This window comes from Acinonyx jubatus, chromosome B1, assembly GCF_027475565.1.
Source record: "Acinonyx jubatus isolate Ajub_Pintada_27869175 chromosome B1, VMU_Ajub_asm_v1.0, whole genome shotgun sequence".
NCBI classification, from domain to species: domain Eukaryota; kingdom Metazoa; phylum Chordata; class Mammalia; order Carnivora; family Felidae; genus Acinonyx; species Acinonyx jubatus.
In genome coordinates, this window is record NC_069382.1 from 49,293,621 (window position 1) to 49,313,158 (window position 19,538).

General features: G+C 38.0%; 1 protein-coding gene and 1 pseudogene across 2 annotated transcripts in view; both read right to left on the reverse strand.

The window, feature by feature from the left end:
• The window catches only part of KIF13B (kinesin family member 13B), a 201,031-nt gene that overhangs the window by 56,353 nt on the left and 125,140 nt on the right, over positions 1-19,538 (reverse strand). For both annotated transcript variants that reach the window (XM_027069655.2, XM_053216665.1), the window contains exons 22-31: positions 17,770-17,943; positions 15,731-15,888; positions 14,166-14,298; positions 9,059-9,205; positions 8,400-8,429; positions 6,764-6,863; positions 6,056-6,182; positions 5,246-5,301; positions 3,500-3,624; positions 1,757-1,933 (exon numbers count right to left, since the gene is read on the reverse strand). In XM_027069655.2, coding sequence (XP_026925456.1) covers positions 1,757-1,933; positions 3,500-3,624; positions 5,246-5,301; positions 6,056-6,182; positions 6,764-6,863; positions 8,400-8,429; positions 9,059-9,205; positions 14,166-14,298; positions 15,731-15,888; positions 17,770-17,943 — 1,227 coding nt within the window. The remainder of the gene's footprint in view (positions 1-1,756; positions 1,934-3,499; positions 3,625-5,245; positions 5,302-6,055; positions 6,183-6,763; positions 6,864-8,399; positions 8,430-9,058; positions 9,206-14,165; positions 14,299-15,730; positions 15,889-17,769; positions 17,944-19,538) is intronic.
• Positions 14,970-15,139, reverse strand: LOC113603132 (uncharacterized; annotated as a pseudogene).

Consider the following 19,538-nt stretch of genomic DNA (forward strand, 5'->3'; position numbering starts at 1 on the left):
ATTTGCACACATTAGCGTCATAAGGAAGTCCCTGTTCTTGTATAAAGAAGCAAATTTTGGGAATGAAGTATCTGAAACCAGGAGGGAAACTGGCATGCCCTAAAACACTATTACATCATTCAGCATCAATTTGATAATGTCAAGTCATTTCAACCAGGGAAAAAATGTGGCAACTTTTTGTCGCTATAATAAAAAATAAAAAATAAAAACAAACTAGAGAAACACACACACACACACACACACACACACACACACACACACACACCCCAGAAGGAGTTCAGTGATGCCATGATGCACCCTTTCTGTTAAGGATTCTGTGGGGCTGGTGGTTGTCCCAGGGCAGTCTCAGTGCCTGGCAACCAGAATCTCTAGCTCAGGCATGGCAAATCGCTCTTCAAAATGCTCAAGAGCAACACGTCTTTTTCAATCCCTTAAAGACTTCCGAGAAAAGAGAGATGGAGAAGAGTGAACGGGAGCCACACCATATACGTCTAGCTAACCCGATGACCTGGATTTTATTGATGCTGGATTGCCAAGCTAAAGAGCTGCAATTTTAACAGCATTACCGCCAGTCTTCATTTCAAAGATTGATATCAGTGTGACATTTAGAACTAAAGATTAATTTTTAGGGGTGGAGATTACATCTAGGACTCTGTCAACCATGACTGTGCTCTTTTAAATGAAAAGATTTCTTTTCATATGTCCTGGTTTTAGTCAGTGTACTGAGAAGGCCTCAAAAAAAAAAAGAAAAATGAGCACAGACAGTTAAAAGAATCTCCAGAATGAGCCTCCCAAGTCCTATATTTGCAAAGCCAATGAAACAAACAGTTTATACCCTTACCTAGAAGTTTTCTACTAACCCCAGTCACATGGAACAAGGTCCTTCCTGATCCAGCTGCAACTGCGTGGCCGGCCACGGACCTGCACCACCCCCCCCCCCCCCCAGCACACCTGTCAACACTCTGCTTCTCATGGTCTGAGCCCTCCATGCCCTGTCCCTCCTCACTACCCCTGCACATGTGTTATCTCCTCTCCACAGAAGAGTCAATTCCTCCTCTGCCTGCCAAACTCCCCTATCTATAAAGGAGTGGCTCACATGCTACCCCCCTCTCTGACACCTGCTCTGACTCCCTTGGTGTGAATTCTCCATCCCTTGGCCTGCAGCCTTCCAGCACTCAGGGAGCACCGGCATTACAGCACTAACCCAACAGAGACAGATCACCTGTTCATATATGTCTACATACACCAACGGACACTAGCTATTTCAAGATGCAGACTACTTCTAACTTATCCTGTTACCCAAAGCTTGACAGAGTACACTCTCTAAATATGTGAATCAGTGAATTAGCAGATGACTGAAAGGGAAGAAAGAGATGCAAAGCGGAGGGTAAGATGTCCAAACAACAGCAAACCTACAGAGAACCTTCACATCTTGGGTGACCCAAACGAAAAGTCAAAAAACAAAACAGTGAACTTTACTTTGACTGGGCTCTGTGGCAGCGAAAAGAATGGCATTAATTTGTGACTATGTAATAAGAAAGACTGATTGTAACAACTTAATGTTGTCTTGGAGAAGTCGGGATGGAATGTGCCAGAACGAAGCAGGCACAGTTACAAGACAGTAACAGGCACGCTGAAGAGAAAATGCTTCATAGAGTCTGCTTAGATGAGAGGCCAGAACAATCATTCCCTGGCCCTGCCCTCAACGTCAGACCTGTGATTAAAGTCATTTCTTCAACGAGGATTAATGACTCACCTGCCGGCCATGAACATTGACACAAATTCGTTTCCGTAACACTAACTGCATGTCAGCTGGATGGCTGAGCTGGACTGTCACCCGCACAATCAGATACACTCGCTCATCCGCAGGGGTGCCTTTACTGAGCTGAGGACAGCTGTGCACTGCAGAGTCCCAAGAGGCTTCTGCTCTCACCTGCAGAGACAGAAAGAACATACTTTTCCCTCTCCTCCTGGAAAAACAAAACAAAACAAAACAAACAACAAAAAAAAAACAACCTCACGAGGAAACATCTTGACTTGGCTACAGTCCTACAGGCTGGTCGTGAGTGCAGATGTACTAGAACCTCCCTGAAAAGCTATGGGATAGGAAGATATGGTCTCCATCACCCTAGTCTGGGAAGAACAGAGCATGATGTTCCTGGCTGGCTGGCTTTTAAAATGTTTTTATTTTGAAAAATGCTCAAACATAAAGTGCAAATTCAGGACAATGAACTCCTGTATATCTTCCATCTAGAATCGTCAGCTGCTCAGGACAATGAACTCCTGTGTATCTTCCATCTACAATCATCAGCTGTTAATATTTTGCCACTTTTCCTTTCTCTTTCTCGCAACACATATACACACAGTATTATTTTTTTGCTGCACTACTTTAGAGGAAGTTACAGACTTGTAACTCTACATGCCTACATACATTAACAAGTATCTTCTAACAGCAGGTACATCCTCTGACTTAACCATAGGATAATTATATTCAGGAAATTTAACATCAATAAAATACTATTATATAATACATAGTCTACATTCAAATCTTTCAGCTGTTCCAATCCAGGATCACTAACTGCATTTAGAGGTCATGTCCCTTTAGTCCATGTCAATCTGGAATGGTTCCCCACCCTTTCTTTGTTGCTCATGACACTGACTTATTAAAGAATGTACAGAATGTACAGAATTGTACAGAATGTATCACAGTTGGGTTTGTTGTCTTTTTCCCTGCTATTAAAGTTTTGCATCTTAGGAATACCACTAAGTGATAATGTGCCCTAAGCATCACATCAGCTTTCCTTGTTTAAACTATTTTATTGTTTTTCCGATATACTCAAAATTAGAAAATAAGCTCCCACTATATACCCATCACCCGGATTCAAACATTATCTAGATTTTGCCACACTAACTTCATCTTTTTTCTCCTCTTTAAAAAGCCTTTACCACAGGGCCACCTGGGTGGCTCAGTCGGTTAAGTGACTGACTCTTGATCTTGGCTCAGGTTATGATCTCACAATTGGTGAGGTTATGATCTCACAGTTGGTGGGTTCGAGCCCTGCATCAGGCTCTGCACTGACAGCACAGAGCTTGAGATTGTCTCTCTCTCTCTCTCTGCCCCTCCCTTTTCATGCTTTCTCTCTCTCTCTCTCAAAATAAATAAACTTTAAAAAAAAAAGTCTTTAGTAAAGAATTTCAAAGCAAATCCCAAACATCATGTCGGTTTATGATGGACCAAAGCTGACCTGAACTATGAATACTAACAGAGAGAGATCCTTTACCAGGAGGGGAAATAAATGGCAAATGGATGTAATTTGACCATCTACTCCTTCTGGAAGCAGTTCCAATCTTTCTGGAAGTCGTAATGACAGGTTTTCATTTATGCATCTTGACAAATGTAAGCATTAAAGTGATTACATTGCTGATTGTTTAAAAAGACTCAAGGAAAGGTTAAAGAAACTACTTTTCATCTGATTTTCCCTAGTTATGCTTTGTTTACCTCTCCATCATGCTGTTTTACAATCTGCAGTTCAAAGAACTCATCCTCTTCTTCTCCAGTGAGGGTAGCATCCCATCCACCAGCTTCTGGGTCATCAAGATTATCCTGGGAGCTGAAATCATCAGCTAAAAGCAAAGAAGTTCCATTAAATACAGAGATCATTTTAAGGGATAACCCTTACCAGCTAAATTTCAATGTGCTTGGTATTAAAATTCTACTGCCTCAAATTTCATTTGCTTTTGGCTCTAAAATCTTACATGACATGGAAGAGGACCATTAAACAGTTCTTAGAGATGGATAGACTCTCAAGAAATTATCTTATCCAATCTCTTACCTTTATGCTTTATTTTACATGGAAGGAAAATGAAGCCAAGATACCCAAGAGGTTATTCAAGGTCAGCCCATAAATGTTAATGATAGGATTATAACTGAAATTCCCTATTTTTTAGTGCATTGAAAAATGAGAAGCGAGAGTGATTCCAATTATCTGACAGTTGAGTTCAACAAAAGAATCAATTGGCTACATGAGCCGGAAACTTGGAGGGTTGCCCCCTGACCCTTTAGTTATTTAGTTCTAAGCCTGGACCTTCCAACACCCTATCCATTTCAAGCTTGTGAGCAGGCACCAAAAGTATCTTTTCTAGTATGTGGGCTTGTGTGGATCAAGAATGGGCAAAAGGCTGAACAAGCTCTTGACCATGTCTTGGAATATCCATATAAACAGGTCTTCTATAAGCTTATTCTTTTCCACTCTTACCCTCCTCCACATGCACACACAAGCACACACAAGAGCACCTCACCTATCTAGGAACCTAACATAAAAATAGGCTGGAGTAACCCTCAGCATGCAAGGCTCAAGAGAACAAGACAGGATAGAGTGCTGTGGCAAAACACTGAAACCCCATCAGGTAGACAGACAGTAGAAATGGCTAAATATTATTTACTAACTCTGTGTGCATATAATAATTTTCCATATATCTAAATAAGTTAAGTAGTACAAAATGCTAAATACCTCAGATATAACTCACTTTCAGCTAGGTGGAAGAAACACACTGAGGACATCTAAGCTTGTCTATTTAGGATAGTTAATTTTAACACATGGTTTTCCTGCAGATATTTAGGAATGTAACTGCTGACTTTTAACTTATTTTTAGCTCTTTAATCTACCTTTTCATTTTTATTTTCCTTCCCTGGGCAGAGTATAGGTAAAATGTAGCCACATCCAAAACATTTTACATGAAGGAGAAAAAAAGAAAGGAAAAATTGACAGGTTCTCATAACTAAGCAATGCAGGAATGAAGGGCTTAAGAACTCACAGAAAAAGTAAGAAATTTATTAGATAGTTCTAAGAAAACACCAGATAAAAGAAGCATGCTACATGAGGATCTCTTTCCAGACAGAAGTCTTTTCCTAGTAATTAAAGAAAAAATTATTTTAAGTGCAAGAAAATACTACCACTACACCCTAACCTGATGAGAACAAAGCATACGCACAACTGTATAGATTATAGATTGAAATGTGAGAACGCACCATGATGAAACATACCTATCACTGCTACAAAAAATATTATTCTTACAGAAAAGTCATTCTTTGTCAAGTATCAGTGTCCCTCAGCATACATAATATAGACCCTAACCTTAGGCTCAAAGGCTCAAACTGCCTAACTGCAAACTTCGTTAGAATCCAGGTGTTACTTGGACACTAATTTGTCAGAGGTAAGCCTTCAGAAAGCACCTCCTAACTTACCATTTAAGTCAAGGAATATAACAGGAATGTGTGTTTCCATCCCAGGAACTGGGGTCCTAAAACATAATGAACAAAGAGCATCTCAAATAAAGCAGACTTTCTGAGCAGCATGTACCTTGAGTCTCAGCATTAATCCACACTGAGAATAGTACAGATGAAGCCAATAATAACTGTGGGTATTGTGTTTTTTTATAATTTCACATCAGAGATGCCCCTAAACTGACCTGTAACTGCTGTTGCTTTTCACTGGTGCTCTCATGTATAATTATCATATGCTCTGATACTAGAATTCAGTCTTCTAAGATACCTCTACCTGTTTATAATACAACTCACTTGTTTAAAGTTACTTTTTTATAAAATTACATACCGAAGGGCCTCATATGGCTTAATTTACTATTTTTAATTTCGATAAAGTGGCACAGAACATTTGCTGACAGTACAGTTTAAGCCAGCCCCAAAACCCAAAACTCCTGGAGATGCAATTTTATTATAACCGAATGGTCTTTTAAGGGAATGACCCAAGTAATTAACATATTAACTTTTTTTTAATGCTAAGTGCACTGGTATTAAATATTGATTTAGATTCTCAGAAATCTTAATTACTTGGGCCAATAACAATATTATTTAATAAAACACGGTTTTAGGCCATAGTTATTCCAATTCATGAAAATAATTTAACACTTCCTCTAATTCTTTTCCCCTGTGCTAGGATGAGTCTTCCATTAATTGAGACACAGGCAAAATTCATACAGAAAGCAGGCAGCTCAGGGAACACCTGGAACATCAGAACACATGTGACGGCATTCATACCATTCTGCTGGGGCCCCTGGAATGCCACTGCCGGCAGAGGGGACCATTACCGCATTCCGCTCCTCGGTCAAGGTCAGTCTCATCTCTAGAAGTTGAGCTTCACGGTCGGCATCATCCTCTGTTTTATCTAGAACATCAGGAATAAGGATGAAATACAGATTTCTCACACAGATTTCTTACTTGATATTTACACTTCTGTCCAGCGTATCCACAGGATTTGCCTGCATTTCAGTCACTGGTTGATGAGAGTTCACCAAAAACTTATTACTTCCCTAATTAGTGATTAAAAAAACAATCATGATAAAAAGTGAACTGTAAGAGCATGGCTGTACTCTTACAGAAAGGCCATCTTTGGAAAGCCAACATGGACCACCAGCACATGAATAATTTCTTCCAGAGTTGAAGGATTCAAGTACTTTTGGATAAGAAATCAAAAATGTTAGCACCCTCCTTAATTTATTTTTGAAGGACAATGTTTACATACTATATTTTCTCTCTTTGCTGCGGGTAAGGGGAAACCTATAGAAAGATATTATTACAGTTAAATAAATGTTATTCTGAAAGGACAGGACATAAATAAGAAACATTCCTATGCTCTTGCCATCCCCATTATTGATGTGTTCATCTACTTCTAATTTATGTGGCTGCAAATAGAGATTAATTATGCACAGACTGGGGGGGGGTAAATATTCAATTTGCTTTTCCTACCATGTTTACTGACAAGCTTTTGCAGTTGTTGATCTAAGTACTCCTGACGTTTTGTTAATGCATTTAGCCATTTTCTACGCAGTCTCTCTAAATCCCGATCCTGGAAGAAAACGAGGGAAATTATGGCAAATATAACGGCAAGACAAAATACTTGAAACCAATGCTCCATCTACCTTACTCTAAGTCTTCAAAACTGTAAAGTATCACACATCAATATCTTTGTCCCCACTACTAGTTGACACTAATCATTATTTGGAACAGAAAGTTCCAGAAATCAAAGAATTGTTGTTCTAGAACAAGACAGCTTCTGAAAAGACATTCTCTGATACCTAGAACAAGTTTTATTTCTATTGGTTCAAGGGGCAAGCCTTACAACTAAGATCTACAATGTTCCTTTGCTGGATAAAAATCACAAATACTGGGGCGCCTGGCTGGCTCATGTGACTCTTGATCTCGGGGCTGTAAGTTCAAGCCCCAAACTGAATATAGATCCTACTAAAAAAAATAAGTAAATTAAAAAAACATCACAAATATTACTCAACAATCTTAAAATTTATATCCCTGAGAACCATCATAAAAATTCCTCAAATCTCTTAACTTGTTTCAGCCTTCAACTTGTTTCACTAGTCTCTACAAACAACATGTAATGTTTCTCTCCCTTGTTTCTTGTGTGTAGGGGCAATTTGGAGGGGGAGAGGGCGTTATCAACAGACTAAGAACTCTACCATTCAACACCTGACTGTATACCAATCTTGCCTCATTTCCTTTTGTAATAAAGTTAACAAGACTGGGTAGATCAGTGGAATGCTGAAGATACAGTGTGTATCTGGATTTCACTAAGGCACTTAACCAAATAGCTCATGACATTCTTGTGGACAAGATGGAGAAATGTGCAATGAATCTACTTGAATGAAATCATAAATGACTGAAATATCACATCCAAAGAACAGTGATTAATGGAATAATGTCAGCTTAAAAGAAGTCTCTATTGTTGTGCCATAGGACTCTGTATTTAACCCTATCTGATACAATATTTTTATCAGTCACTTATAGGAAGGCAGACATTTTTATCAAATTAGAATGATGCAAAACCAGGAGAGTGACTACACTGGATGACATAATCAGGATCCAAAGAGCTCTGACAGTCCTAAACAATGACTAGCAAGACTAACATGATAGAACTGGACAGACATAAACAAAATCTTGCAGGAGATTAGGAAGGGTGGAGGGGGCAAAACCAAACCTGTGTGACTCTTGTAAGTGGGGAAGGCAGACCTGGTTTAAAAGATGGAAAATACCTAAGCAGTGTGGCTTGACTGAAGCTCAGTATGAGATAGCTCTTACAGGGAAGAGGAGGGATGACTCCACTCAAGGAGAGAGGGAGTGCAAGGAAAAGGATCTGGAGAAATGGATCTGTAGGAAACTTGGATGGGGAGCTCTAAGTTTGGAAAATGATGAAAGTCACAAATGATTTCTTATATATAAGACTACAAAACTCTGTTTTAATTTGAGAAAAGCAGTATTTGAATCAAAATTAATTGTGTAATTATTAAATAGCAGTATAGCAAGACTCAGGAATGTGTACTTCAGTACTTTAATCAAGCTCATTTGAGGAAGCTAACAGGTGCTTCCTTACCTGGTAGCTGTCCATGTCCTCCTCTTCCTCCTAAAAGAAAAAATATATTTACACATAACTAAAACAATTATTTTTTCAAGAATCAGGCTATGCTCAACAGCCAGAATCTTTTGCCAGACTTTATATTTTCTAATTTAATGAAAATACTGTTTCATCTCCCACCTATGTTCACCCTCACTCTTTGCTTTATAGTTTTCAGGAAGTTGGGAGTAAAACCTTAAGCTTCTCATAGGAAAGTGAAGAATGCTCATTTGACCTTTTCAGGAACCAGTACAATACTCTCCCTGCTGGGTTTATAGTCCCACTCCCCAGGAGAAATCAAACACCTGCTGGCAAAAAGTCTTTACAAGCCAGTAGGGGGTTTCTATAGAAGGGTGGGTGATGGGGGAAGTTAATCACTAGTAGGCAACTGAGGAATTTCTGGAGGCTGAGATGTCTTAACCCTCAGTTTGCCATGTACCAGGGCAAAACCACAGTCTGGTTCAGGTGCACTGATTTCATGCAAAAGTAATACAGTAACAAACAAACAAAAAAAGATATCAAATTAAAAACTGAAAGAAGTGTTCATGGAAGGCAGTTTTCTGGCAAGTTCCAAAACACTCTCTTATCTCATTGGGTCTTTCACCAAGAATATAACTGGCACAGAGACAGAAACTTACATGAAAGGTCTCAAGAGTCTTGGGGGATCTGAGTGTTCTAACTTTTACACATCCAATGCCAACAGACAATATACATTCTTCCATCAGTGGTAAAGTCCCAGATTCCTGCACAGACTTCACTTCCACTTGAACTCGACGAGACTGTCCCTGTTATCAGAGACAAATTTAAATTTATTAAAATCAGTTTAATTTCCAAATATTTGGTTTAGAGAGACCCCTACAGGCTGATGTTGAGAAAGCATTTAACTTTGGAGACCTATCTCACCACATCTTTAAGTAGTAAACTACAAATTGAAAAACTAATCAGGAATAATAATTTACCTTTTCAGCAAGTAGAAAGACATGGAATATATGGACTGCATATTTTTTCAATAAAAAGAAACATTACCAGAAAAAATTCTAACAAAGGAAATGCAAAAAGGAAGGGACAAGCAAAACTGTTCAACTCACCATCAAATAAATGCAGATTAAAATAAGCACAAAACACTTATTTTCACTTACTAAACTAGCAATTACCTTTTAAAAAGGCAATTTTCAATATTGCCCAAAGGTTATGAATCAGGCAATTACATACATTGTTAGTGGGAATATAAATTGGTACAGCATTCTGCAAGGCAATTTGCCTTAAAAATTTAAGTATCCCCTGGCTCAGCAATTCAACTTTCTAGGAAGCTGTTCTCAGTAAATAATCATATATGTGTATAAAGATCTTAAAACAATGTTAAGAATAACAAGAAACTAGATATAAATAAATGCATAATATTGACAACTGCTTAAGCTACAGTATATAAATATAAAATATACAGTCATTAAAATATTGTTGTAGAAAAACATACATAATATGATAAGCTAAAAAGTATGATAAACAATGTTAACCAGACTTAGAAAAAAAAAAAGAGGGATTACCAAACCCAATAGATATAGTAGGATCTACTTTTAAAAATCAGCAGAGTAAGAAACAAGAATGGTGACCACTATCCTGGAATCACTGCTCTAATCCCAAATAATTTAAAACCATGTTGCAAAATGAAGAACTGAACAGAAAGCTGTTCCTTCTTAAGCCTATTTTCATAATAAATACTATGTGATCCTGTATGTTTACAATGAAACAGTATTTTAAAATTCCCAATATTCCCAAATTACTGACTTCAGAGTTGGCTTATAAATTTTAGGGATGTAAAACAGAATCTGAACAATGAAATTTGAATATGCAATTTCAAATCTCCTCCCCCCTTCCATCAGATTTTTAATTCCCAAGAGCTTTGCATTATCAGGGAAATCAATTTAGGCAAATGATTAATCTGAAGGCCAGATTTGAAGAGATGAGTTACAGATGTCTTTTGATTTAATATTTTCCAATAACTATGCATCACTTATTTTGTGGAAAGAGTACCCCCAGAAAACATTTTGATTGTCTAAAATAGTTTACTCATTTCAACTAGCTACATTTTATTTGTTTACTTCCCCTAAGACAGAAAGTAACCCACTTTCCATGGGTGCCCACATGCAAAAGGTGAAGTACAGGCACTGTGTCGGGGGAGCGTTCAAGGTAGGCAGAAGGAAGAAAAGGACACAGAAGCTCTGAAACTGCTTACTGTTCCACAGAAAAGCTTTGAACAGTACACCTAAACTAATAGATTGAACTTTGTGTAACTGCTGATATTTGAGCAGTTTTTAACTACAAAACTGGCAATTTTTTATGGCGAACCTAATCAGTTCTCCTCTGCCGCTTTCCTGTTCAAGAACAGTACGTTCTGGTTTTCAAATATATTAAATTCAAATGAGACTACTATCCAAGGCCCTCTATGAACTAGCTGCCACATGTTTCTATAACCTCCTCTGTTGCTGCTTTCCAGATCTTCCTACATATTACTTTCTACCCAAACTTACCTAATTCCAACTACTGTATATTTATTCTTGCTGTTTAGGTATGAAAAATGTTTCCAGCCTTTGCACGATTGTTTTGGCATCCACATCAAGACCCACATCCTTCAGAAAAAGCCTTTCCTGGGGTGCCTGGGTGGCTCAGTTGGTTAAGCATCCCAACTTTGGCTCAGGTCATGATCTCACGGTTTTTGAGTTTGAGCCCCGCGTCGGGCTCTGTGCTGACAGCTCAGAGTCTGGAGCCTGCTTCGTATTCTGTGTCTCCTTCTTTCTCTGCCCCTCCCCAACTTGTGCTCTGTCTATGTCTCTCAAAAAATTAATAAATGTAAAAAAAAAATTTTTAAGAAAAAGCCTTCCTTGATTAACTCAACTCATTGAATACTTTTAGTAAATGTTGTCAGATATATGACAAATACTTATATATTCTATTTATACTAACAAATACTTATATATTCTATATATATTATATATATATCTTTTATATATATATATATATATATCTTATATATTCTATTTATACTAACAGAAAATTATCTGGTCTTGCCTTCCAGGCGATGAATTTCTAAGCATCCAAAGAAGATTTTATATATATATATATATATATATATATATATATATATACACACACACGTATATATTATATATATATATGTATATATATATAATATATATATGTATATATATATATATGTATACACACACACACACATCTTTTCTTTAACAGATGTTCAGAAAAAGATGTTCTTCACACCCATGAGAATCCTATTTTATATATATATCTGATGTTATAATTTAAACTAATTTCCTTTTGCTTTTAGATCTTTGCCCATATATGAATGAATTTGCTAAAATTCGTTTGCTAGGGTCAGAGAACAAGTACTTACCACCTTCCTCCTTCTAAAACATTCAGAAACTTAAATATTTAAGCAAACTTTCTTTTTCCTTTAACCATTTCTCATGTTTTGCTTTGAATGATTTTGATATTCATTTTTCAAAAGCTATTCTAATATTTTACTATTGTTCTAAAGTCTGGAAACTATCAGGGCACCTGCATGGGTCAGCCAGTTAAGCATCTGACTCTGAATTTCGGCTTAGGTCATGCTCTCACAGTTCATGAGATCAAGCCCCAGGTTGGGATCCTGCTTGGGATTCTCTCTCTGCCCCTCCCACAGGTGCATGCTCGCTCATTTGCTCTCTCTCTCTCTCTCTCTCTCTCTCTCTCTCTCTCTCTCTCAAATAAATAAAGTATGCAAACTATCATAGGATACAATATTCTACTAAATACTGAATTAATGTAAAGTATAGCAAAAAAAAAAAGAGTATTTCCAAATCTTTTATGTAAATTCTATTAAGATATTCTCTCCTATGGCAGTGTAGACACTTTATAGGTTACAATCTGCCTGCAGTTAAGTGAAATTTCCCACATATTTCTCTGCTGTATTGATTTCTAGCAAATATTCATGCAACTCAGCTGCATTTATGTAACATCTCCTATAGTATCATACAAAGATACTTTGTCTTTGTCCTCAGATCCTGGCAGAGAGCTCCTAAAATTCACAGAACTTCCTGAGTGATAATGATTATAGGTGCATCTTTTCATGATGCAACTTAAAACAATTTTTTTTAATGTTTATTTATTTTTGAGAGGCAGAGAGAGAGCATGAGCAGGAGAGGGGCAGAGAGAGGGAGACACAGAATCTAAAGCAGGCTCCAGACTCTGAGCTGCCAGCACAGGGCCCAATGTGGGGCCTGAACTCACAAATCATGAGATCATGACCTGAGCCGAAGTCAGTTGCTCAACCGCCCCTGCCACCCAGGCACCCCTTAATGATGCAACTTTAAACCTTACAAGCCTCGGCAAGCCCCTAGATAGCTTCAGGAGAGGGGCCAATAGCCCAAAAAAAACAAGCCTTGATCAGAAGTCTGGAACTGTCAGGTCCACCCCAAAACCTCAGGAGAGAGCAGAGAAAGGATGGAGACTGAGTTAATCACCCATCAGTTATGCCTACATAATGATGATCTATAAAAACCTACAAACAATGAGGTTCAGTGAGCCTCCAGGTTGGTGAACAAAACAAGGTGGTGGGAGGGCGGCATACAAAGGGAGGATGCCGAAGCTCCTTATCCCTCCTCCCATACTTTGTCCCATCATCTCTTCCTTCTGGCTATTCCTGAGCTGTATCCTTTATTATGGAAACTACAAATAGTAAGTAAAGGGGAGGAGAGTTGGGTGAGCCTCCGATTTTGTAGCCAAGCTAGACAGAATTGAGGACCAGATACTTGCAACTGGCATCTGAAATGAGGACAATCTTGTGCTGAGTCTAAGCCCTTAAACCTGTGCAGTCTGACACTAACTATGAGTGAACTGAGGTTTCAATTCAAACCGAACTGAACTGTAGGACACCCAGTTGGTATCTACAGATAATCAGAGAATTGGGTCTAGACGGAAAAAAAACCCTTTCATTTCCCAAGTACCAACCACTGGGCTTCATACACAGTATCTCTATACCTCACACCTGTCCTACAAAGTTGGTGTTATCATCACACTTTCTACTGTATACCTAAGGAAAGGTTCTGAGAAGTGACTGAACTTGCTCACAGGTTTACAGCTAGGCAGTGGGAGACCAGAACTGAACCCTGGCATGTTAGACTGTGAAGTGCCTGTTCTTTCTGCCACATCACAATGCTTCTCCTTGTCCTTATAAATATTCTAATGCTGCTTAATGTTTCTATTATTGCCCATAATTCAATTCTAAGTTGTTCTTTAAGCTTATCTTTTTTCTTACTAAACCTATCGGGTGCGGATTTTAAAGTATTATAAATAGCAATATTTTTTTTCTTAACATTTATTTATTTTTGAGAGAGAGACAGAGTGTGAGTGGGGGAGGGGCAGAGACACAGAATCCAGAGCAGGCTCCACACTCTGAGTGGTCAGCATAGAATCCGATGCAGGGCTCGAACCCACGAACTGTGAGATCATGACTTCAGCCAAAGTCAGACACTTAACTGACTGAGCCACCCAGGTGTCCCACACAGCAATATTTTTTTAAATGAAAGAAAATAGACATGAAGTAGGAGGCAATTTTAATACAAAAAATGGACTTGGCCAGTCTAGATTTCATTATCAATGACATTTCTGCTAATAGGAATCCAATATTAAGCTTTATGGTGCCAAAGAATTTAATGTTAACATTCAGAATGATAACATTCACAATTTTGTTACCTGCCGGAGTTGAAAGATTCCTCCTGTTGGCACATCCTTTGCAGAAATTACTTCTACAGGGCAGTATTCACCATTCTCATTCTGTTCCAAGATTTGGACCCAGAATTCCACTTTTCTGGTGACTTCACTCCATCTAGGAAATACGTGAAGTTCTTGGAAATTCATACATTTCTATTTCAGCACAGACAGCTTAGGATCCTTCACATGACAACTAGCAATGATAATGACCTCCAAACAAACTAATTCAGTAGAATGATCTGATTCAGTGAGTAATACACAAATACACACTAGCACATATAATTAAAAGCAAAATTAAACAAATTTAACATCAGAACTAGAAATAGTTCTTTTAATTCATTCTAAAAGGTATGATAATGGGGTGCCTGGGTGGCTCAGTCAGTTAAGCCTCCGACTTCAGCTCAGGTCATGATCTCATGGTTCGTGAGTTCAAGCCCTGCATCGGGCTCTGTGCTGACAGCTCAGAGCCTGGAGCCTGCTTCATATTCTGTGTCTCCCTCTCTCTCTGTCCCGCCCCCGCTTACACTCTCTCTCTCAAAAATAAAAAAACGTTAAAAAAAAAAAAAAAGGTATGATGATTATATATTCCAAAGTGGTTATTCAAAAATCCAAACATGGTAATCAGATGCACAGAAGCAAGTACAGTGATTATCTTTTCATAGATAAAGGTAGTGCTATATATGCTTTGGTAACTTGACCAGTATCTTTGCTCAGGTTAGTAAAAGAATCAAGAAAAAAGTCTCAATGTCTAAGTTTAGGAGTTGCTAAAACTTCCTACATGCAAGAAAAGAAAATCTGGTTCTCTTCTATAATAAAATGAAAAGCACAAATATATGCTCTTTCAGTCATTCCCCTTCAACTTTTCTTTTTAAAATTCTGGTCAACAAATAAACCTGCTTCCTTCCATGACTGATGACATTTCACACTTGATCTTAGCCAAAAGGCTGAGAAGCGATGACTGATAGAATTTCAAAAGAACTTTGAGCTAAAGACAAAATAAGTAAAACCTGAATTCTCAGGTATATCATGATCCATTCTCCCTCTAGTTGATTAACTAGAAGTAATTCAGAATGGGGTGCCTGGGTAGCTCAGTCTGTTAAGCATCTGACTCTTGGTTTCAGCTCAGGTCACGATCTCAACAGTTTGATGGGTTCAAGTCCTGCACTGGACTCTGCACTGGCAGCATGGAGCTTGCTTGGGATTCTCTCTTTCTCCCCACCTCTCTCTCTGCCCCTCCCCTGCTTGCACTGTCTCTGTCTCTCTCAAAATAAACTTAAAAAAAAAAAAAGTAATGCTAAGCAACTATTCTCTAAAAATTCATTCATTCTTTATTCTTAACTATCCATATATTTAACTTCTCTTCCTTCACTCTTTCAAGTTCACTCCTCCAAGGAAGTTTAACTGTGCTTTAAATACCCTGGAAATAATACCATCTATCCCTGGAACACTAGTAATGTTCAGGAAAGGGTTACCTTTATAAATAGCAGTATTAATCTCTAGCAACTCTTTAAAATTATAAATGGAATCAGATGGTATCTAAAATTCACCTGTCCCGAAGACTACGTGTTTTTGCTTGGATAATCCCTAAATCCCACAGGGCTGGGTTTTTCCGAGGATCATTCATCTTATGGCCATATACTTCAATTGCCAATGCCCCTTCTGAAAGATGCTCAATGAAGTCTTCAGTAATGTTAACAGAAAACTCCTAAAAGAAAATAATGACAAAAGAGGAAATACCTTCTGATAACCTTATGATTATTCATACCCACCATCACATATCTACTCCATTATGGAGAAGAGAAATGGAAAAAAAATGTTTTAGTTCTAAAACAGAATCTTTGAACATGCATGATGAGTGCTCAGAAGGTCTAAGGTTCTTGACTTTAAATATAATTGTAACTCTGATTTAAAAAAAAAAACTTTTCGCCTTGAAAATCTGTTGTGAAAGACCAGCACTGTATTCTATTTTGTTAGCAATATTTGGGAAGCTATTTTAAAAGTATAAATAGTTATATTAAGAATTCCAAAAATGAGAGGTGCATGGCTGGCTCAGCTGGTAGAGTATGTGACTCTTGATCTTAGGGTTGTGAGTTCAAACCCCACAATGGGCATGGACCCTACTTAAAAAAAAAAAAAGATTTCCAACAATGATCTACAATGTCTTCATATAAAAGTTATTACATGCAATAAGGTAACAGTGTTAGAATAACAATTTTTCTAGCTTTAGGACACAATTATCTCCAATAACAGGAGAGCAGGAATAAATAATGATTATCAGTGCAAAAAAAAAAATCACCCAATTTTTAAAAATTCTCCCAACCTATCCATCTTTATAAGATATATATGACAGCATTTTGCAATAATTATTAAGTTCCAAAATAGTTTATTTTAAAAAGTCATAAAATCCACACTCTCTCTCTTGGTCTTTAACACACAAAGGTATTTCTATGTTTAAAATAGATGAAAAAGAGACCTCTCTCTTGAAAGAAATGAGATGGATCAACTGTGGTTCACTAGAAAAACAGAATCAACAGTCTGACCATCCTGGCTCTTCTAATCACTCGCCACAGGTAAACTGACTTCTCTGAACTGACTGCTGCTGCTAAAACAATAAAAGCACTATCATCAAATACAACAGTGGTAAAGATCAGATGAAGAATAATATAAACTGCTTAGCAGGGCATCAGGTGTTCAATGAAGTTCATCATTGTCTCTTTTCTATCTTCATTTTCTCAAAAACACTAGTTTCTTACAATTTTTAGATGACAATCTCTCCAGTACTCTAACTCAACACATGGATTCCGTTGAGAAGAGTATATATGGCCGACCCGTGAACAACGCAAGGGTTACCAAAACCCCGTGCAGTCAAAACTCCACACAGAACTTTGGACTCCCCCCCCCCGAAACTGAACTACTAATAACCTGCCATTGACCAGAAAGCCTTACCACTAACATAAAGGTTTTTAAAAATTTTTTAATGTTTATTTATTTTTGAGAGAGAGACAGAGTGCGAGCAGGAGAGGGGCAGAGACAGAAAGAGACACAGAATCTGAAGCAGGCTCTAGCCTCTCAGCTGTCAGCACAGAGCCCAACGCGGGGCTTGAACTCACGAGCCATGAGATCATGACCTGAGCCAAAGTTGGACACTTAACTGAATGAGACACCCAGGCACCCCTAAACAGTTGATAAACACAGATTTTGTATGTTATGTATATCCTATACTGTATTCTTACAATAAAGTAAGCTATGGAAAAGAAATGTTATTAAGAAAACTGTAAGGAAGAAGCACCTGGGTGGCTCAGTCAGTTAAGCATCCGACTTTTGATTTCAGCTCAGGACATGATCTCATGGTCGTGAGATTAAGCCTTGAGTAGGGCTCCCTGCTGAGTATGGAGCCTGCTTAGGACTCTCTCCCTCTCCCTCTGCCCTTTCCCTGCTTGCAAGTGCTCTCTCTCTCAAAATATAAAAAAATTTTTTTAAAAAGATATATATTGATACCAAATTATTCAACAGAATATTGCTCACTTTACAGTTTTGTTTTTACCTAAGTATTTAAATGCTGACGGAGTCTGGAAAACAAACTTACATTGCAGTGATCAAAGACAACCATGCATTGAGGCTCCTTGCTGACAGGAGAGGAGGAGGAGGTATCAACTTCAGGTGCAACAATTACTGGCTCCTGTTGGTCCCAGAAGTTGTATTTGCAGAACACAAAGTGGGACAGATGCTGTGGCAAGCCAGTGGCTTGAAGTATTTTAACCTGAAGGAAAAGGAAGGCTCTATTTGTTTTTAACTCAGAAAAGGTGCAACAAGTACTCTAAGTTAGAGATGGACCCCAGTCTTGACTCTGTCACCAACTATTGGTTTTTGTTGACCAAATCCCCATTCACTTGGGGACTGTATTTCTGCATCTGTGAAAAGGTGACGACAACTATTATATTTAGTGAGAGGTTGACAAAAGAGTAACATGACCTTGACTTGGATGTTTTCAAGTATCTACAGAGCAATTCTAGCTTCTTATAACTACATCATCATCACCATCAATCTCATCATCATCATCATATTATTATTATTAATTATAATTAACTGAGAAAAAGAAGGTTCTCAACATCAACACCATTCAATGATATGAATTCGGCTAACTATGGATGTGTCATAAGAACATAAGAGTGTTAAGAATGATTTATGAAGAAAGAAATCAGCATCCATGACAATAAGGAATATTCAGTAAAGGGCGAAAAACATTTATTTGATATTTTAAAGAATAAGAAAGAATAAGGTTCTTGAGTAGAATATTATATGCTACTAGAGGATTTTCTGGAAAATTTAAAACGCCTTGGGAATGTACACTTTGAAGATCTGAAGGGATAAATGGAGATTAAAGATGGTGAATGCTGACCGTCTCTGTACCAACTCTTACTGAATGCCTCCTCCACACAGATTCAGGGAAGAGATGAATCAAAGGAAATGCACCCTGGACTGTAGGAGTGCAGGGCTTTGTGATAACAACATGCAATTAGAAATATATGTCTAGGGGCGCCTGGGTGGCGCAGTCGGTTAAGCGTCCGACTTCAGCCAGGTCACGATCTCGCGGTCCGTGAGTTCAAGCCCCGCGTCAGGCTCTGGGCTGATGGCTCAGAGCCTGGAGCCTGTTTCCGATTCTGTGTCTCCCTCTCTCTCTGCCCCTCCCCCGTTCATGCTCTGTCTCTCTCTGTCCCAAAAATAAATAAACATTAAAAAAAAAAATTAAAAAAAAAAAAAGAAAGAAATATATGTCTAATCAGGGGTGCCTGAGTGGCTTGGCCAGTTAAATGTCCAACTCTTGATCTCAGCTCAGGTCTTGGTCTCAGGGTCATGAGTCAATCCCTGTGTTGGGCTCTGCACTGTGTATGAAGCCTACTATAAAAGAAAGAAAAGAGAAGAGAAGAAAAAAGAGAAAAGAAAAAAGAAAAGAAAAGAAAAGAAAGAAAGAAATGTATGTCTAATTAAACCCAAATGTGCCAAGAATAAATGCCCATAATGGATTTTAAAACAGTCAAATATTCTAAATATTTCTTTTGGCAGGCAGTGTCAAGTTGATTTTTAAGTTGGAATTTTTGCGATAAGTTGTGACATTCTAAAACTCCTCCAGCTATGACAGAAATTAAATTCTAAAATTAATTGAGCAAAACTAAATTCTGATTTTATAATTGATTAGGGGCTGACTTTCATGACTGAGCATTGATTATTTATTATGTTTTTCACTTAGTCACTTCCTGCATGTTGTATGATGTACTGTGTCTCCAGTAAATAAATTTAATAAAAATAAACTTGAATATGTGGCTGAAGTTGGTATAGTTCAGCAACCACAAATGT